Consider the following 22,346-nt stretch of genomic DNA (forward strand, 5'->3'; position numbering starts at 1 on the left):
ACACCGAGGTATTTTATATTATTTGTAACTATTGTGAAGGGTGTTGTTTCCCTAATTTCTTTCTCTGAATAGGCACATTTCTATCCCTACATTTAAGTTACTATACAGATTTATCTTTAAATTATATTCATCCTTGTCATTCATCAGTTTCCTATTTTTAAAGAACTATAAAAATATTTCATTTTTCTTTGCTTAGTCATTCTAACACATATGTAAAATTTTACATGAATAAATTTAAAATGCAAGTACAATTTATTTTAATGATATTTATATATACATACATCATTGTACATGTTCAGTGAATCTCCAGAATCATAAGAGTAGTGATGCTCTGGGCAAGGGAAACTAGACGGCAAAAGGCAAATGAAAGATACTGTTCTTGATCCATGTGCTCCTTTGTCCTTTGGAATTTTGCATTATATTCATATATAAATTTTTTAATACTTTCATTAAATTATTACATACTACAGATGAAATTATTAGTGATTTTCTCAGTGGACACTTGAAAATATTTCTCTACTTGTTCTCCTTTTTATCATTATTACAATGATAATGTAATCAGTGATTTGATCTTTCAAAAACTGAATCCAGGATATAATTTTTCTTAGAAGTTTAAAACAGGTAAAGGAATTGAATAAAGGGTCCATGACCTAAAAGTGGAAGTAGAAACAATAAAACACAAAGGGAGGCAAACCTGGAAATGGAAAACCTAGGAAAGAGGTCAGTAATTACAGATGTAAGTATCACCAACAAACAGAATAAAAGAGATAGAAGAGAGGATCTCAGGTGTAAAAGATACTATAGAAGAGATTGACACAACTGTCAAAGAACAAACATAAAAAACATAAAAAAAACCTCCTAATCCAAAACATCCAGGAAATTCAGGACACAATGAAAAGATCAAATCTAAGAATAATTGGAATAAAACAAAGATTCCCAGCTCAAAAGACCTGAAAACATCTTCAACAAAATCATAAAAGAAAATTTCCCTAACCAAAAGAAAGAGATGGCCATAAAGATACAAGAAGCCTATAGAACACCAAATAAATGAGATCAGAAAAGAAAATTATTTCATCACATAATAATCAAAACACTAAACGAACAGAAGAGAATGAAACCAAGTCCGACTAAGCATCCATCACATCTGTCAGTGGTCCCTGCCTCCCTTCTTGTATAATCCATAACTATTTTGTAAATGCGAGTTTTTTAGTAGCTCTAGAAACATTTTTAAAAAGTGAGAGAATCCCACCTCATCCCATTTAAAGTGTAAATGGTTTTTTTAAAGAGGTTAACTCATTTGCTGGTTATTTATTTTTTGGTACAACCAGAAAATAGGATACTGAATAAGGAGAGGCTGTGACTGTCTCAGGGAGTCACCATAACATTCCATAGATGGGGCTAGTTTTACATTCTACAATACAAAGCACACTAAATGGCAATTTGGCGTCTCAGTCGTGCATTTGTGTCTGGAATATTTTCATTTATATCTGGTCCTGTGTTTCCAGTAGAACCATTTTTTAAGAAAGCCAGTCCTTGGTCCTTGCCCTGTCAAAACTGTGATGTCTGTGGTCATGGCTGTTCATTTTCCTAACAGTTGTGATAATGTGCTGTGAAAGATGGAAATTTTGAATATATTCTGTGTGGCATAAAACTGGGAGTTGGTGGAACTGAGGATTATAAGCATTTGGTTGTTATGAGAGGTCTTAGGGAAACTGGCCAACTTTGAGGCTGGAACATCACTGGAATAAGTTCAAAGAAAAACAATATGTAACTCTTCATTTACATACATGAACACAATGTTACTCTTCAGAGTTTGGGTACGTGTGATAAGAATTGGAATGTCTGTGTACTCTGCTCCTTGACCAATAAAATCTGTTGTGAAAGAGTTACCAAAAAAAAAAAAAAAAAAAAAAAAAAAAGAAAGAAGCTGGGCAGTGGTGGCCCACGCCTTTAATCCCAGCACTTGGGAGGCAGAGGCAGGCGGATTACTAAATTCAGGGCCAACCTTGTCTACAAAGTGAGTTCCAGGACAGTCAGGGCTATACAGAGAAACCCTGTCTCGGAAAAAACAAAAGGAAGGAAGGAAGGGAGGGAGGGAGGGAGGGAGAAAGGAAAGAAAGGAGGATGGAAGGAAGGAAGGAAAAAGAAAAAGAAAAGGAAAAAATACACCTCAGTAACTAAGACAGACACTAACTCAGAGTAAAAGGATGGAAAAGGGTCTTCCAAGCAAATGTTCCCAAGAAACAAGCTGAAGTTGCCATCCTAACAGCCAATAAAATAGACTTTCAGTCACAAGTTATCAAGCACGATGAGGAAAGATACTTGATATTCAACAAAGGGAAAATCCACCAAGAGAAAGTCTCAATTCTGAATACCTATGCCCCAAATGCAAGGGCACCCACATTCATAAGAGAAACTTTACTAAAGCTCAGAACACACATTGAACCCCACACAATAATAGTGGGAGACTTCAACACCCCATGCTCACCAATGGACAGATCATGGAAACAAACTAATCAGAGAAATAGTGAAACTAATAGAGGTTATGAACCAAATGGATTTAACAGGTATCTACAGAATATTTCACCCTAAAACAAAAGAATACACTGCCTTCCCAGAACCTCATGGTACATTCTCCAAAATTGACCATATAATTGGTCACAAAACAACACTCATCAGATACAATAAGATTGAAATAATCCCATGAATCCTATCAAATCAACATGAATTAAAGCTGCTCTTTAATAACAACAAAAACAACAGAAAGCCCACATACACATGGAAGCTAAACAACACTCTATTCAATGATAACTTGGTCAAGGAAGGAAGAGAGGGAGGAAAGGAGGAAAAGGGGAGAGAAAGAGGGAGAGAGAGAGAGATTGATTAAAGACTTTTTAGAATTCAATGAAAATGAAGGCGCAACTTACCAAAATGTATGGAAAGCAATGAAAACAGTGCAAAGAGAAAAAACTCATAGCTCTGCCTGCCTCCAAAAAGAAATTGGAAAGAGCATATACTAGCAACTTAACAGCATACCTGAGAGAACAAAAAGAAGCAAACACACCCAAGAGGAGTAGACAGCAGGAAATAGTCAAACTCAGGACAGAAATCAACCAAATAGAAACAAAGAGAACTATACAAAGAATCAACAAAACCAAAAGCTGTTTTTTTGAGAGAATCAACAAGACAGATAAACTCCTAGCCAAACTAACTAAAGGGCCCAAAGGCAGTATCCAAATTAACAAAATCAGAAATGAAAAGGGAGACATAACAACAGAAATCAAGGAAATTCAAAAAATCATCAGATCCTACTACAAAAGCCTATACTCAACAAAACTGAAAAATCTACACGAAATGGATGGTTTTCTAGACAGATACCACATACCAAAGTTAAATCAAGAGCAGGTAAACTATCTAGCAGGCCCATATCCTATAAGGAAATAGAAGTCATTAAAAGTATCCTAACCAAAAAAAAGCCCAAGGCCAAACATTTAGTGCAGAATTCTACCAAACCTTCAAAGACCTAATACAAATATTCCTCAAACTACTCCATAAAATAGAAACAGAAGGAATACTACCTAATTCGTTCTATAAAGCCACAATTACTCTGATACCTAAACCACACAAGGGACCCAACCAAAAAAGAAAACTTCAGACCAATCTCGCTTATATCAATGCAAAAATACTCAATAAAATTCTTGCAAACTGAATCCAAGAACACATCAAAGCCATCATTCAAGCAGGCTTCATCCCAGAGATGCAAGGTTGGTTCAATGTATGAAGATCCATTAATGTAATCCACTATAAAAACAAACTCAAAGAAAGAAATCACATGATCATCTTATTAGATGCAAAAAAAGCATTTGACAAAATAACAACACCCCTTCATTTTAAAAGTATTGGAGAGATCAGGAATTAAAGGCCCAGACCTAAAAATAATAAAAGCAATTTACTATAAACCAACAGCCAATATGAAATTAAATGGAGACATACTTGAAGCAGTCCCACTAAAATCCAGGGCAAGACAAGGATGCTCACTCTCCTTACCTATTCAATACAGTACTCGAAGTGCTAGCTAAAACAGTAAGACAACAACAAAAAAAAGGATCAAGGGGAAATAAATTGGCAAAGAAGAAATAAAGGTATCACTATTAACAGAAGACATGATAATATACATAAACAACCCAAAAATTCTACCAGAGAACTTCTTGAGCTGATAAAAAATAAATAAATAACTTCAGCAAAGTGGCTGGATATAAAATTAACTCAAATAAATCAGTAGCCTACCTTTATACAAATGATAAATAGGCTGAGAAAGAAACTAGGCAAACAACTTGCTTCATAATAGTGGCAAATAATATAAAATATCTTGGGGTAACTCTAACCAAACAAGATCTGTATGACAATAACTTCAAGTCTCTCATGAAATTGAAGATCTCAGAAAATGGAGAGATCTCCCATGCTCATTGTTTGGCAGAATGAACATAGTAAAAATGGCCATCCTACCAAAGACAATCTACAGAATCAATGCAATCCCCATCAAAATCCCAACACAATTATTCAAAGATATGGAAAGAGCAATTCTCAAATTCATCTGGAAAGGCAAAAAACCCACAATAGCGAAAACAATTCTTAACAATAAAAGAACAGCTGGGGAAATCACCATCCCTGACCTCAAGCTCTACTACAGAACAACTGTGATAAAGACTGGATAGTATAGGTACAATGACAGAAACTTTGATCAATGGTATAGAATTGAAAACCCAGAAATAAAACCACACATTTACACACACTCGATCTTTGACAAAGAAGCCAAAAATATACAATGGAAAAAAGAAAGCATCTTCAATAAATGGTGCTGGTCTAACTGACTGTCTGTATGTAGAAAAATGAAAATAGACCCGTATTTGTCACCTTGTAGAAAGCTCAAGTCTAACTGGATCAAGGACCTCAACATAAAACCAGATACACTGAACCAAATAGAAGAGAAAATGGGGAAGAGCCTTGAACTCACTGACACAGAGGGAAATTTCCTAAAGCAAACTCCAATGTCTCACTCTCTAAGATCAAGAACTGATAAATGGAACCTCATGAAACCGGAAAGCTTCTGTAAGCCAAAGGACATACCAATAGCAACCTAAAGATTGGGGAAAAAAATCTTCACTAATCCCACAGCTGATAGAGGGCTAATATCCAAAATATATAAAGAACTCAAGAAGCTAACCACCAAAAAAACCAAACAACTCAATCAAAATATGGGGTATAGAACTAAACTGAGAATTCACAACAGAGGAATTTCGAATGGTTGAGAAGCACCTAAAGAAATGTTCAAAGTCCTTAGTAATCAGAGAAATGCAAATCAAAACGACCCTGAGATTCCACTTTAAACCAATCAGAATGGCTAAGATCAAAACCTCAGATGACAATACAGGTTGGAGAGGATGTGGAGAAAGAGGAACACTCTTCCATTGCTGGTGGGATTGCAAACTGGTACAACCACTCTGGAAATCAATCTGAAGGTTCCTCAGAAAATTGGAAATAGATCTACTTGAAGACTCAGCAATATCACTCTTGGGAATATAACCAAAAGATGCCCCACCATGCCACAGGAGCACGTTCCACTATGTTCACAGTAGTCTTGTTTGTGATTAGCCAGAAGTTAGAAACAACCCAGATGTTCCACAACAGAAGAATGGATACAGAAAATGTGACTTATTTAAACAATGGAATACAACTCAGCTATTAAGAACAAGGACTTCAGCACCACATGTACTAAAATTGGAACGATACAGAGAAGATTAGCATGGACCCTGAGCAAGGATGACACGCAAATTCATGAAGCGTTCCATATTTTTTTTAGAGGTCAAGTGGGGTGGGGGTTGGGGGGAATAGGGGTGGAGGGGAATGGGAGTTGGGGGGGATAGGGAAATCCATGTGGAGATGGGGGTGGGGAGGAGGTATGGGATGTGGAGCAGTAGAAGGGTAGATGCAGTGGGGAAATAAAATATGGAGTGTAAAATAAATAAACAAAATAAAAGTACAAGGACATCATGCATTTTGCAGACAAATGGATGGAACTAGAAAATAACATCCTGAGTGAGGTAACTCAGACCCAAAAGGACATGCATGGTATATACTCACTAATAAGTGGATATTAGCCAAAATAAATAAATAAATAAAAACCAGTACAGAATAACCAAGATACAGTCCACAGAACTCAAAAACATCAACAAGCTGAAGGGCCCAAGTGAGGAAACCTCAGTCCCACTTGGGAGGGAGAAAAAGCAATCACAAGGGGGAAGGGAGGGAGGGACCCGGAAAGGAAAGGGGAAGGGGCAGTGGGAGGTGGGGGAGGGGACAGGAGAACATGATCTGGTATTGGTTGGAAGAAAAGAACTGAAGCCCTGAGGGCCAGCAGAAAGAATGGAAATAAGCAACCTTGGGAAGCAGGAGGTTGGGGAACCCTCCAGAATGAACAAGAGACCTGGCAGGTAAGAGATTCTCGGGACCCAAAGTGAAGGACCTTAGATAGAATGCCTGACAGTAAGGAGAGGGAACTTGTAGAGCCCACATCCAGCAGAAAGACAGATTATCAAGTGAGGGAGGGGGTTGCCATCCCACAGTCAAAACTCTGACCCATAATTGTTCCTGTCTAAAAGAACTACAAGGATGGAAATGGAGAGGAGCCTGAGGAAAAGGTCCAGCAACAGGTCCAAAGTGGTATCCAGGTCAAGGGGAAGTCCAAAGGCCTGGAACTATTACTGAGGCTATGGAGCACTCACAGAAGAAGGGACCTATCATGACTGCCCTCTGAAAGACCCAACAATCAGCTAAAAGAATCAGATGCAAATATTTGCACCCAACCACTGGATAGAAGCTGCTGACCCCTGCGGTTGAATTAGGGAAAAGTTGGAAGAAGCTGAGGAGGAGGGTGACCCTGTAGGAGGACCAGCAGTCTCAATTAACCTAGACCCCCAAGATCCCTCAGACACTGGATCATCAACCAGACACCAGCTGATATGAGGCCCCCAACACATAAACAGCAGAGGGACGCTAGGTCTGGGTTCAGTCAGAGAAGATGCACCTAACCCTCAAGAAAATGGAGGCTCCAGGCAGTTTAGAGGTCTGGTAGGGGTTAGGGGTAGAGACATCCTTGTGGAGACAGGGGTCCGGGAGGAGAAATGGGATGTAGAACAGTAAGAGGGTCAGGGTGGGGGCACAGGGGAATAAAATCTGGAGTGCAAAAAAAAAGATTAAATAAAAAGAAGGAATCCACATGTATATATTTATTTGCTTACTTATTGAGAGAGACAGAGAAAGAGAATGTATACTTGGAATAGTACATGTATGAAGGTCAGAGGAAAACTTCTAAAGGTCACTTTTTCCTTCCCCATGTGGACTCCAAGGATTGGATGTTTGGAAGTGAGCACCTCTACCACTGAGATATGTCGCTAGCTTAGTTCTTTGAATACAAATTTATAATCAGTATGTTCACTGTTCATAGATAATTCATATTTAAAGGTCCATAAGTCAATATTAATTGTAGATACACAGAATATATTATTCAGACAATTTGAATATTGCTTTAAAAACAACTATCTTGAGCTAAAGAGACAGCTCAGTGGATAAGGTGCTTCCTTTGCAAGCATAAGGACCTGAGGTTTTGATCTTAGCCATTCTGATTAGTGTGAGGTGAAATCTCAAGGTCATTTTGATTTGCATTTCCCTGATGACTACGGATGTTGAACATTTCTTTAGGGGTTTCTCTCTGCCTTTCTATATTCCTCAGTTGAGAATTCGTTGTTTAGCTCTTTTAGTAAGGTTATTTGGTTCTCTGGAGCCTAACTTCTTGAGTTCCTTGTATATACTGAATATTAGCCCTCTACCAGATATAGGACTGTTAAATATCTTTTCCCAATCTGTTGGTTGCTGTTTTGTCCTACTGACAGTGTACTTAGCCTTACAGAAGCTTTGCAATGTTATGAGGTCCCATTTGTCAATTCCTGATCTTACAGCACAAGCCACTGGTGTTCTGTCCAGGAAATTTTTACATGTGCCCATGTGTTCGAGACTCTTCCCAACTTTCTCTTCTATTAGATTCAGTATATCTGGTTTGATGTGGAGGTCCATGATCCATTTGGACTTGAGCTTTGTACAAGGAGTTAAGAACGGATTGATTTGGCCAGGCGGTGGTGGTGTATTCCTTTAATCCCAGCACTTGGGAGGCAGAGACAGGCGGATTTTTAAGTTCAAGGCCAGCCTGGTCTACAGAGTGAGTTCCAGGACAGCCAGGGCTATACAGAGAAACCCTGTCTCGAAAAAGAAAAAAAAAAAAAAACAAAGAACAGATCAATTTGCTTTCTTCTACATGCTGTCAGTTGACCCAGCAACAATTGTTGAAAATGCTGTCTTTTTTCCACTGGATGGTTTCAGTTCCTTTGACAAAGATCACGGGAGCATAGGTGTGTGGTTCATTTCTGGGTCTTCAATTCTATTCCAGTGATCTACCTGCTTTTCACTGTACCAATACCATACAGTTTTGTTGTTGTTTTTTTTTTTATCACTATTGCTCTTTAATATAGCTTGAGGGAAGGGATGATATTCCACCAAAAGTTCTTTAATTGTTGAGAATAGTTTTCACTATCCTGTTTTTTTTTATTATTATTATTCCAGATGAATTTGCAAATTGCTCTTACAAACTCTATGAAGAATTGAGCTGGAATTATGACGGGTATTGCAATGGATCTGTAGTGCTTTCAGCAAGATGGCCATTTTTACTATATTAATCCTAACAATCCAAGAGCATGGGAGATCTTTCCATCTTCTGAGATCTTCAATTTCTTTCTTGAGGAACTTGAAGTTCTTGTCATATAGATCTTTCACTTTCTTGGTTAGAGTCACACCAAGGTATTTTATATTACTTGTGACTATTGTGAAGGGTGTTGTTTCCATAGTTTCTTTCTCAGTCTGTTTATCCTTTGAGTAGAGGAAGGACACTGATTTGTTAGAGTTAATTTTATATCCAGCTACTTTGCTGAAGTTGTTTATCAGGTTTAGGAGTTCTCTGGTGGAGTTTTTGGGGTCACTTAAGTATACTATCATATCATCTGCAAATAGTGGTATTTTGACTTCTTCCTCTCCAATTTTTATCCCTTTGACCTCCTTTTGTTATCTAATTACTCTGGCTAGGATTTTGAGTACTATACTGAGTAGATAGGAGGGAGTGGGCAGCCTTGTCTAGTCCCTGATTTTAGTGGGATTGCTTCAAGTTTCTCTCCATTTAGTTTGATGTTGGCTACTGGTTTGCTGTATATTGCTTTTACTGTGTTTAAGTATGGGCCTTGAATTCCTGATCTTTCCAATTCTTTTTTTTTTGGGGGGGTGGGTTCAAGACTGGGTTTCTCAGTACAGTCTTGGCTATCCTGGAACTCACTCTGTAAACCAGGCTAGCCTCGAACTCAGAAATCTGCCTGCCTCTGCCTACGGAGTGCTGGGATTAAAGGCAGGCACCACCACTGCCCAGCACTTTCCAAGACTTTTAACATGAAGGGATGTTGAATTTTTTCAAACGCTTTTTTAGCATCTAATGAAATGATCCTGTGTTTTTTTTTTCTTTGAGTATCTTTATGTAGTGGAGTACATTGATGGATTTCAGCAAATTGAACCATGGCTGCATCCCTGGGATGAAGCCTACTTGATCATGATGATTTTATGTGTATTGTAGGCTTTTATTAATTAGAAAATTAATAGTATGATTACTTATGAGATTTTTTTAGACATCCCCCAAATCATGCAAAACATATGTAGTTATGTGCATGAACCTAAAAAAAATGTTAAATGAAATAAACCAGACCCAGAAAGATCAAATTGCTACATTTTCAACTCACACAAGGAATCTAAAACAGTAGGACTCAGTAGCAAAGAGCACCTAAATGGTTTCCAGAGGCTTTTAAGAAGAGAAGAAATAGATTGACAAAAAGTTTCATCCGGGGCTGGCGAGATGGCTCAGTGGGTAAGAGTACTGACTGCTCTTCCGTAGGTCCTTAGTTCGAATCCCAGCAACCATATGGTGGCTCACAACCACCTGTAATAAGATCTGACGCCCTCTTCTGATGTATCTGAAGACAGCTACAGTGAATTATGCCAGAGCAAGCTGGGCTGGAGCAAGCAGGGCAGCAGGGGTCATGAGTTCAATTCCCAGCAGCCACACACATGATAGCTCATGGCCATCTATACAGCTACAATATACTCATACACATAAAATAAATAAAAAATCTTTTAAAAAAAGTTTCATTCTTTCCTCCTTTTGAACATGATTTTAATATTTTCGGGTTTTGTTGTGAATGTGGGTGCCCGTGCATTTGGGACATAGATGTTCAGAATTGAGACTTTCTCTTAGTATATTTTTCCTTTGACCAGTATGAAGTGTCCTTCCTTATCTTTTCTGATACCTTTTGGTTGAGAGTTGATTTTATTTGATATTAGAATGGCTATACCAGCTTGTTTCTTGGTACCATTTGCTTGGGAAAAAATTCCATCCTTTTACTCTGAGGTAGTCTTTGTCTTTGTCACTGAGGTGCATTTCCTGTATACAGCAAAATACTGGGTCCTGTTTACATATCCAGTCTGTTAGTCTATGTCTTTTTATTAGGGAATTGAGTCCATTGATGTTAAGAGATAGCAAGAAAAAGTGATTGTTGCTTCCAGTTATTTTTGTTGTTAGAGGTGCAATTATGTTTATGTGGCTATCTTTTGGGTTTCTTGACAGAAGATTACTTTCATGCTTTTTCTAAGGTGTAGTTTCCCTCTTTCTGTTGATGTTTTCCACCTATTATCCTTTGTAGGGCTGGATTTGTGGAAAGATAGTATGTAAATTTTGTTTTGTCATGGAGTATCTTGGTTTCACCATCTATGGTAATTCAGAGTTTTGCTCGGTAGACTAGCCTGGGCTGGCATTTGTGTTCTCTTAGGATCTATATGACATCTGCCCAGGATCTTCTAGCTTTCATAGTCCAGAGAAGTCTGGTGTAATTCTGGTAGGCCTGCCTTTATATGTTACCTGACCTTTTTCCCTTACTGCTTTTAAAATTCTTTCTTTGTTTAGAGCATTTCGTGTTTTAAATTGTTATCTGTCGGGAGGAATTTCTTTTCTGGTCCAATCTATTTGGGGTTCTGCAGGTGACAGCAGATGCTGGCAAGGATATGGAGAAAGAGGAACACTCCTCCATTGTTGGTGGGATTGCATTCTGGTACAACCACTCTAGAAATCAGTCTGGCATTTCCTCAGAAAATTGGACATAGTACTACCTGAGGACCCAGCTGTACCACTCCTGGGCATACCCAAAATACTCATAGGAATTAGATGGTAGGAGGGACTTGGGAAGAAGAGAGTTGAGTTTGGGGGGAAAAATGGGGACAGGATCAGGTATAGGGGGAGGCAGGGATGATATATAGAGGGTCAAGAAATTGAACAGAGAGGTGTAACAATGGGGGATGGGTAACTGGAGGTAGCCACCAGAAAGTCCCAGATGCCAGGAAAGAAAGAGGCTCCCAGGATCCAACAAGAATGAGATTAGCTGAAACACCCAACAAAAGGGAGGGACAAACTGTAGAGACCATATCCAGAGGTTAGGGAAGGCCCCCGGTTAGGGGATGGGGCCACCCTCTTCTCTCCAAATTTTTAACCCAGAACTGCTCCTGTCTAAAGGAAAAATGGGGATAGTGTGGACAGAGACTAAGGAAAGGCCACCCAGAGACTCCCCGACCTGGGAATCCATCCCATATCCAGACACTATTGCAGATGCCAAGAAGTCCTTGCTGATAGAAGCCTGATATAGCTGTCTCCTGAGAGGCTCTGCTAGTGCATGACAAATACAGATGTGGATCCTGGCAACCAACCATCGAACTGAACATAAGGTCCCCAATGGAGGAGTTAGGGAAAGAACTGAAGGAGTTCAAAGGGTTTATATGGCTCTAGCTACATATGTAGCAGAGGATGGCCTTGTTGGGCATCAACGGGAGGAGAAGCCCTTGGTCCTATGAAGGCTGAATGCCCCGGTGTTGGGGAATACCAGGGTGGTTAATTGGGAATGGGTGGGTGGCTGGGTGGGTAGAGGAACATCCTCATAGAAGCAAGGGTAGGAGGATGGGATAGGTGTTTTATGGAGGGAAAACCAGGAAAGAAGATAACATTTGAAATGTGGATGAATAAAATATTCAAGAAAAATAAATTAATTATTTTTTTAAAAGCATAAGGACCTGAGTTTTACCCCCATATACTACATAAAAGAGCAAGGATTGTTGGGGCATGCTTGTAACGCTAGTGCTGCTAAGGAAAAAACAAGTAGAGCCCTGATAATTGCTTGTTGGCCATGCTAACCTACTTGGTATGTTCCAAACTAGTTGTATTTTAAATCCAGATAAGTGGCATAGTGAAATGCCAATAGTCTGGAATGGGTATATCTAGTACCTGAAGAATGACATCTAAGGTTCTCTGGCCTCCACACACTCACACAGTATGCATATATGTGCACGTACACAGGCTCTTATTTTAGGGGTGGTAGCACACACCACCAGTTCCAGTACTTGTAAATCTGAGGCAAGAAGATCTGTTATAGCCATTCTGGACCATACAGACCTGGTCTCAAAAACTAAGTGAATGAATTTAAATTTTCTTAAATGATAGGGGAAAAACAGCTTCTATTTAAAGTTTGTTTCCATATTTTAAGCAAAAAAAGTAGAGTGGTTTAATCATAAATATCTAATCTGTAAGTAACAGCTGCTTCTGAAGAAGAAAGCTGAGTAAAACAGGGCAAAATCAATCATGGGCATGGCAAAACATGTTTTTCAAGTCTGGAAAACAGTTAACAGAAAATAATTTTTTTAAGCAATGATTGGATCAGGCACTATATTCACCTCTACTCACAATGCCTCATATTATCTCCCTACAACTCATGGCCCCTTACTAGATTCCTGACCACTATGTGTATTCCAAATGAAACACACATATCTAAAGATTCAAACCTAAAAGCCACATATGGGAGAAAGCATATTATAATTATCTTCCTGGATATGGTTTTCCTCACTCCGGAATGATTGTTTCCAGCTCCATTTACCTATGAATTTCATACTTCCTTTTTTCTTAACAGCTATTAATAATATTCCATTTTGTGAATGTATCATATTTTCATTTATCAGTTAGGAGGCATGCAGATTAGGTTCCTACTATTAATATTCTGCTAAATACACTATTAAATTAACTCCTACAAATTTTATCAGTATAATTAAGTGTAGCTGTCTATCCTATCAGAAAAACTTCTCTTTGAATAGATGGCAGTTAACAACCAGACCCCCCCATAACTGGTCAATGTCTGGGGAATAGAAGACTGCAGAGTCCTCAGTCCTAAATGGAACATCTCTTATATTTTTGGTTGTGAGCCTAGCCTTTAACGGCTGAGCCATCTCTCCAGCCCTAAATGGAACATCTCTATCACACACCTCTGCCCAGGCTCAACAATCACTGTAGCAGGAGTAGAGAGATAGTAAAGCCCTGAGATGGTGGATAAAAACAGGGAAACAGACACAACAGGGCAGTTGCATATATGAAGTCATAGTGATTATGATAGCATGCCTAAGACTATGCAAGCTCAAGTCAGACAAAATCCCGGCATGCACAGGAGAGAGAGGCACAAAGTCCCATCCCTACTTTAGGAGGTACTGGCAACTGTTACATGCTGTGAAAAGGATAGTAAGTTTTCTTCTAGGGTGTCCCATTCCAGGGGTTAGCCACATATGAATATCTGGGCATCACAAACTGGACTGAATAGGTTTGAAGAAAAACAAAAAATGACATGAAGTTAAGTAGATAAGGAGATCTAGGTGGATCTATTAGTAATTGAGGGAAAAGGGTGAATACGGTCAAAATATATAAAAATCTAAAAGAATTAGTAAAATATTATTTTAAATGCCATATCAAGGTAAATAATAAAAATAACATGTTATAAATTCATAAATGTGGTTGCAAGTAACTGATGATTCAAATGTTTGTATAATTTTAAAAGAAATGGAAAAGCGAAATATCTGTAGACAAATTTTGATAGAACAGTAAAAAAAGAATAGGATGTGAATTCCGGGAAACAAAAATATTTAAGTATAAGAACAATGGTATAAATTCACAAGAAGAAAAACAAATAGAAAAATTTTAAACTCCTATGAATAAAAAATTGTCCAAACTTAAAATTTCTATAACAAGTTACATAAGTTCTATAAATAAAATAATAAAGAATTGCTATTTTAATGTTTAAGTAGACAGTAAATGATAGAGCCCTTAAAAAATTAAACAGTATAGGTATTTGCAGATAATTTTACAAAGAAAAACTGTTATGGGCAAATTTCAAAATATCCTAAAGTTTATGCAAAATGTAGTGATGGCAAATCATGAAAACTGTTATTTATGTTTTAAATGATCACCAGATAACAATTGAAACATTTTGGAAACAGAGCTTTCACACAATCTTTGCTATATTTTAAAATTAATAAAAATTACTAGAAACCAAGTTAGTTACCAAGTCACTGGAATCATTATTTCTATGATCTCACTAATAAATTCAAAAATTTATTCTCTCAAATTTAAAATAAAGAAAATACATGTGTACCTTGTTTACTTCAGTATTGTTAATAACAGTGAAAAATGCAAAACAGTAAATATCCCAAAATAAAGTTAATATTATTACATATACAAATATTATAAAAAAATCAAGAAATATAATGTTGAAAATACTAAGTGCAAATATAAGATTTTATATGATTGAGCAAGTGTTAAATATATTTTTAAAACAGTAAAGATAAATATTCTAATATTACATAATAGTAGTGCTCTTAAAAGTAATTTAACATTTTTTTATTCTAAATTTTCTAGATGCAGTTAGTGCAATTTTTTAAGCTTTAAAGAATCAGGTTTATGCCAGGCAGTGGTGGCGCATGCCATTAATCCCAGCACTTGGGAGGCAGAGGCAGGCAGATCTCTGATTCAAGACCAGCCTCATCTACAGAGTGAGTTCCAGGACAGCCAGGACTATACAGAGAAACCCTGTCTCAAAAAACCAAAAGAAAAAGAAAAAGAATTAGGTTTATGATGCTTTAAAATAATTTTTATACAACTTTAGTGTTTCAGTACTAAATATAAATCATTTTGCTTTTAATTATTGAACTATAAATTTATTGTAATTTTAGGCAGGATTTTAGAACACTAACCCCTAATATTTTCACTTTATACAATAGTCAACAATAAAAAAGAAATTCTAAAATCTGTTTTGAGACAGACAAAACTCATTACTCTTACCTTAAATGCATTTCTTTTTCTTCCAAACTTTCTATTTGTTTCAACATTCTTTCTTCTTGCTTTTTGCAATTCTACGAAGATAATCAACAATGGTTATGTTAAACATTTTTCTTCAACAAAAGTATAAGTGAAATTAATATTTAAAATTTTCATTTGTCAGCATAAATCTTATTTCATTATACAAAAAAGCAATAATGTGAGTGTGCTAATTATTTTTTGGTCAACTTAACACAAGTTAGAGTCAAAAAACTGCCTCCATAAGACTGACCTGTAGGCAAGTCTGTGAGACATTTTCTTCACTGTGGATTAATGTGGGAGGGCTGAGCCCACTGACCACAGTGCCACCCCTAGGCAGGTGTCCTAGAGTCTATTTAAAAAATGGGTTGTACAAACCCTAAGAACAAGCGGGTAATGAGCACTTCTCCAGGGCCCCTGCTTTAGTTCCTACTTCAAGGTTAGTGCCTTGACTTACCTTCATGATAGACTATGTTTGGTATATGTAAGCCAAATAAACGTCTGTGGACCTGGCTCTGTTTCTGTCCTCAGGTTATTCAGTTGAGAGCTCTTTTTATGGAAAGGGGGCACTTAAAACAGCTCTTCTAGACAATATTCCATAACAACAGGTCTTATTATTCCAGAGTAACAAGAGCTATTATATAAACTTGGGGAGCTGGTTGGGGTTTTTCAAGGAGAGCGGACATTATGGGCTAGAGCTGAGGAGCTGGGAATGCTTTATCTGCATGAAGCGGGATTCTGGGTGCTTAAACCTGTAATTTGGCTAAGAGGCTACTGTGACTTCCTCAAGAAGGATGGGGGGTTGTGGGATTATGTGCCCTGGTGCATGCAGGCTGAGAATAGGGATGGAGCCATCCTTACTCCTGCTGATTTCAACATGAGATTTTGGTCTCAAGATGAAATTTTCAGGGTTTTGTATACTTCTTGACCTCACTCTTGTTTCAGGCCCATTCTACCCAGTTGCACTTGCCCCACAAACCTACTTCCGCTGACACCAAGCTACTGTTTTCATAGTGTTTTATCACAGAAATAGAATGAAAACTAATATAGTAAGCTATTTCATTTGTATAATTCTGGTTTATAGACTTGTACTGATAACAATCCTAATAATATACAGCAGTTAGTAAATTGTTTGATTTCCCAGCAGTACTTTGAGGCTTTTATATGTTATTTGTAATGTTTCATTAAGCATTGACAAAATTCATAATTCATCTTTCAAGGACCAAAATCAATGTTGTTCTCTGACAAGTTCTCTCCCATAAAGGCAGAAGTGAACTGATGAACTCAAATAACACTTTATCACATTATCAAAATATATGACATACTATTTTACTTGGAACAGTATTTTTATATTAACTCACATGTTCTTGAAGAAAAATGAAAAGACAATTCATTATTAGATCTTCCATAGAAATTTATGACTAAATATGTTACTAAATACAACTGTTAATGCTTAAAATTATATTAACTTCATATGACAGTCTCTATTTTTGTAGTCCAGTATCATCATACCACAGAATAGTATGCAGCTTTTCCTCCAAAAAAACAAAAATCAAAAACTCAGAAATAATTAAACCTTTTAAGCTAAAAAGGTATTCAGTAATCATGTTTTAAAGCCCCTCTACTTTTGAAGGTAAGAAAACAAAGTCATTGATAACTCTGTCAACTCACAATGATATCTTCTTGATGTTTCTTGAGTTCTAGAGCCGTATCACTTGCTTCTTGTACCAATTTTTTGTTCTCAAGCAAAAGCATGTCACAAGTTGTAGTTAATTCAGTATTCTTAAGTCTATTTTAAAAAACATGTCATATAGAAAGAGTTAAATATGTAATATGTAAAATGTAATTCAAAATAATCTTAATAGAGGAAAAGGCAGGATATAAATAATATTGGGCATTAATTCTTGAAGCAAAGTTATATTTTCATGCTTCTTCATGTTATTTGTTCAAATATATATAAATTGCTTCCATAATAACATTTCATATGTCATACATATTTCTATGTATATTCTCAATACTCTCATTCCTTCTAAAAAGTATGAAGCACACATTTTTCCACATAATTGTTTTATATCTAATAGTCTATTTCAAACTTCTGAAACTTTCACTAGAATAGTCCTTGAAGTATGAACTATTTGTAATTAAATGCAACCATTACAAATCGCAAACGTTTCATAGTAAAAGAGAAATTATTGTTCCTATTAGCTGAAGCTAGTATCTATTTGTACGGTGTGGCAACACCAAATGATTTCAGAAGCATCTACTGCTTCCTCCTACTTAATAATATTGGAAACTCAGCAGAGAAAATAGAAGCTTTTCTTTTCCCCTAAGTAATGAGAGATTGAAAATATAGCAAAAATAATGTAAGTTGGTACTAAAATATAAATAACCACTCCATTCTTAAGAGTATTTTTAATAAATGAACGTTACATAGGTCTCCTGAAAAACAAAACAAAACAAAACAAAACACCATTGAAAGAATATCAGAAGGAGGGAATGGAGCTACAAGAAAAGGGTGAGGCCTGGGACTCATGATTCAAATTCACAGCAATCCTTCTTCCTCAGCCTCCTAAATGTTAGAATTCCAAGTATGAGGCATCATACCTAATACTTTACTTGCCATTTTATCTATTCTTGAGAAGCAATCAAAGGGAAAAATGATGCTTACCATCAACATGCATTTAAATTTACTTCTTTCCCCATGATAAATCATTATTACCAAACTAAACTTGCTGAATAAGTGAAATCATTCCATTGAATATTTGGGGAACACTAGATTTCTTTATTTTTAATTTCTTTTTATTGGATATTTATTTATATTACAAATGTTATCCCCTTTCCCAGTTCCTCCCAAAACCACGTATCTCATCCCCCATCCCCTTCTTCTATAAGGGTGTTGCCCTACCCACACACCCACTCCTGCCTCCCCACCCTCAAATTCCCCTACATTGGGGCATCGAACCTTCACAGGACCAAGGGCCTCTCCTCCCATTGATGCCCTACAAGGCCATCTTCTGCTATATATGCAGCTGGAGCCATTGGTCCCTCTATGTGTACTCCTTGGTTGGTGGTTTAGTCCCTGGGAGCTATGAGGGGTCTGGCTGATTGATATTATTGTTCTTCCTATGGGGTTGCAAACCCCTTCGGCTCCTTCAGTCCTTTCTCTAACTCCTCCATTGGAGACCCCATTGAGGACCCCGTACTCAGTCCAATGGTTGGCTTCGAGCATCCTCCTCTGTATTTGTCAGGCTCTAGCAGAGCCTCTCAGGAGACAACTATATCAGGCTCCTGTCAACATGCGCTTATTGGCATCCACAATAGTGTCTGGGTTTGGTGACTGTATATGGGATGGATCTCCAGGTGGGGCAGTCTTTGGATGGCATTTTCTTCAGTCTCTGCTCCACACTTTGTCTCTGTATTTTCTCCTATGACTATTTTGTTTCCCTTTCTAAGAAGGACCAAAAGCAAGTACACTTTGGTCTTCCTTCTTCTTGAGTCTCCTGAGGACCCACCTATACCACTCCTGCTCATATACCCAAAAGATGCTCCAACATTTAATAATGACACATGCCCAACTATGTTCATAGTAGCCTTATTTATAATAGCCAGAAGCTGAAAAGAACCCAGATGTCCTTCAACAGAGGAATGGATACAGAAAATGTAGTACATTTACACAATAGAGTACTACACAGCAATTAAAAGCAATGAACTCATGAAATTCTTAAGCAAATGGATGGAACTAGAAAATGTCACCCTGAGTGAGGTAACCCAGTCACAAAAGAACATACATGGTATGCAATCATGGGTAATTGGATATCGGCCCAAATAATCAGAATACCCAACATACAATTCATAGAAATAAATTTTACACTGAAATTTTATCAACACATATAATTATCTCTATGGGAAACTAAATGCCTTCTTAAAACTAATGTTAGACCCTCTGTATGTTAAAATTCCACATTCATGGGCTTATCCATCTAGATATTGAAATTGTTCAGGAAATTATGTCTGGACTGAACATATAAACTTCTTGCCATTATTTCCTGAATACAATAGAACAAACATTTACATAGAATTTATATATATTCAGTACTGTAAGTAGTTTAGAAATGAGCATAAACTTACTTGAAAGAGGATATTTATACTTTATATGCAAGCACTGTGCTGTTTGAATTTAGGACTTGAGTATTTACAGATTTGTGTATGTTCAGGGTTTCTTGAACCAATGTTCGTAAGTACCAAGAGAAAAATACGTACTAATATGAAATGATTAAATTTGTTATTTATTCTTTTACATAATGATACAAACTTTCCTGACACAAAGCTTTTCACTACAAAGCACAGTTCTTGAATTCATAATTCTCTTGCTTTAGCTTCCAGAGTACTGAGATTACATTTGTATACCACCATGCCTAGCTTTCATTTTGATCTTTAAGTAGGGATAAAATGCAACTTCAAATCCACTGACATGGGCTGGAGAGATGGCTCAGTGTTTAAGAGCACTGACTGCTCTTCCAGAGGTCCTGAGTTCAAATCCCAGCAACCACATGGTGGCTCACAACCATCTGTAATGAGATCTGAGGCCCTCTTCTGGAGTGTCTGAAGACAGCTTCAGTGTACTTATATATAATAAATAAATGAATCTTTAAAAAAATAAAAATAAAAATGAACAAATCCATTTATATAAATACTAAATACTATTTGCTTTTACCATAAAGCTTAGTAATTAACTTAGTAATAAAAAACATACTTCTCTTTTTCAAGCTCAGTTTTCATTTCTTCAACCTGTTTTAAATAATGCTGTTTACTTGTTTTAGTGACAGTTACTTCTACTTCCAAATCATGGATTTCTTTCTGTAAAATAAATGTATATATTTAAGACATGTTCTATCAGGGTTTTTTTTCATATAAAAGACATAGTCAGGCTGGGCATGGTGGCACAATCATGAAAACTCAGGAGGCAGAGGCAGGTAGATTTCTGTAATTTCAGAGCTATCCTGGTCTACATACTGAGTTCCAGAAAAGCAGGAGCTCCATAGACGGTCTCAAAAAAAGAGAAACACTGAAAAAAGATATGGGTGCTCTAAGTAATCAAGCAATACAGGATAATTTGGCAGGATATTAAAAATATATTTTTTAAAAGATTTGGGGGCTGGAGAGATGGCTCATTGGTTAAAAGCACTGACTGCTCTTCCAAAGGTCCTGAGTTTAAGTCCCAGCAACCACATGGTAGCTCACAACCATCTATAATGGGATCCGATGCCCTCTTCTGGTGTCTGAAGACAATGTACTCAGACATAAAATAAAAAAATCTTTTCTTTTTTTAACTTTTTATTTTTTTTAAAGATTTATTTTATTTGAGTACACTGTAACTGTCTTCAAAGAAGGCATCGGATACCACTACAGAAAGTTATGTGTTGAAACATTTTCTTTGTCCAATCACATTAGGGCAGTGACAGGCCTGTGACTGGCAGGAATAGAGAGGTGGAGCTAGCGTTTGAGAAGGAAAAAGGTCAGAGAGCAGGAGGAGGTTTTTCTTCATCATAAAGTCAGAATATGATGACAAATCAAACCCCATGTGGTTATACAACCAAACAAAGATTTTTACAAAATATATTAATTGGGTTAAAATATAGTCTTTATTATTTGGTTCTGAAATTACTGTATTAGCATCTTGTAAATTGTGATATTATTATATAAACCTAATTGGACATTAAAGCCTTAAGAGTCATGCATTACGTACTGGGTCCTAGGCGCAAGCTAGATGAATGATTGTGGAATGTGTAAGGCATTGCATGTGAGCAAGATGTTGCTGCTAGCTGGGAGAAAATAGCAAAAGCCTGCCAGGACTTAGTGTTGACACCAGACGGTACCAACATTAGAACATGTTCCTGTGGGAAAGGGAGTTTGCCGGGTAGATTCATTTTTTATTAATTCCAGCAATAGGTTAGCCACCATGTGGTTGCTGGGAATTGAACTCAGGACCTCTGGAAGAACAATCAGTGCTCTTAACCTTGGAGCAATCTCTCCAGACTGGTCTTAAACTCACTATGTAAAATGAGGCTGACTTTGAACTCTTAATTTTCCTGCCTTTTCCTCCAAAATACTAGGATTACATATAGATATAAATATCATGTCCAGCTAAATACTTTAAATTTAAGTAGACAATGTGATAATCACTTTAATTTTTAAAATTAACAATGACAAATTCAATACAAGTAAATCTATTTTGACATCCAAAAGCTCAAATAAAAGTTTATGCATAATTTTTAACCATTTTATTCTACCAAGTAGTGAATTCCAATTAAAACTTTATATTACTTTTGCTTATTGTTAATTAATTGTTTTTTTGTTTGTTTTCCTGAAACAGACTCTAACCATATAACCCTGGCTAGCCGAGAACTCTATTCAGAACAAGATAGCCTCAAATTCACGAAGACCAACTGCCTCTGCCTATGGAATATTAGGATAAAAGAGTGTGCCACCACCATACTGGGACTAAAATTTTATATTAATAAGGGAAAGTATACTAGTGTGATCCAACATTGTCTTATAGATGAAGATGTTCTTACTATTATAAAAAAGCAGTTCCAATTCTTTTATATGTCTACAAATATACTTTAAATTAAAAGCAAAGTTTAAAAATAAGTACTATAAAGGATATCATATTAATAAGGGCTAAAATTTAAATGTATCAAGAAATACTAAAGACATCAAGAAACAGTATTGTAAACCATAACATTATATATAAGCTGAATTTTTTTAAGATTTTATTTATTTTATGTGAGTATACTGTTGCTGTCTTCAGACACACCAGAAGAGGACACTGGAACACACATAACAGATGGTTGTGAGCAACCTTGTGGTTGCTGGAATTCATGTTCTCTGGAAGAGCAGTTAGTGCTCTTAACCACTCAGCTACATCTCCAGCCCCTGATAAGTTGGATTCTTGGGTTTTTTTGGTTGTTTTTTTTTTGGGGGGGGGGGG

At 36.8% G+C, this 22,346-nt stretch overlaps 1 protein-coding gene and 1 non-coding gene across 4 annotated transcripts in view; one reads left to right on the plus strand and one right to left on the minus strand.

Annotated features, from left to right (window-relative positions):
* Sycp1 (synaptonemal complex protein 1) overlaps positions 1-22,346 on the minus strand; it is a 119,920-nt gene that overhangs the window by 50,820 nt on the left and 46,754 nt on the right. For all 3 annotated transcript variants that reach the window (XM_031375008.1, XM_031375007.1, XM_031375006.1), the window contains 3 exons: positions 20,109-20,212; positions 17,027-17,144; positions 15,341-15,411 (listed from right to left, as the gene is read on the minus strand). In XM_031375008.1, the coding sequence (XP_031230868.1) occupies positions 15,341-15,411; positions 17,027-17,144; positions 20,109-20,212 (293 nt within the window). The remainder of the gene's footprint in view (positions 1-15,340; positions 15,412-17,026; positions 17,145-20,108; positions 20,213-22,346) is intronic.
* On the plus strand, positions 5,753-5,855 carry LOC116094493. The gene has a single exon (XR_004120149.1). It is a non-coding gene; the product is annotated as a U6 spliceosomal RNA (small nuclear RNA).

This window comes from Mastomys coucha, unplaced genomic scaffold (assembly GCF_008632895.1).
Source record: "Mastomys coucha isolate ucsf_1 unplaced genomic scaffold, UCSF_Mcou_1 pScaffold16, whole genome shotgun sequence".
Lineage (NCBI taxonomy): Eukaryota > Metazoa > Chordata > Mammalia > Rodentia > Muridae > Mastomys > Mastomys coucha.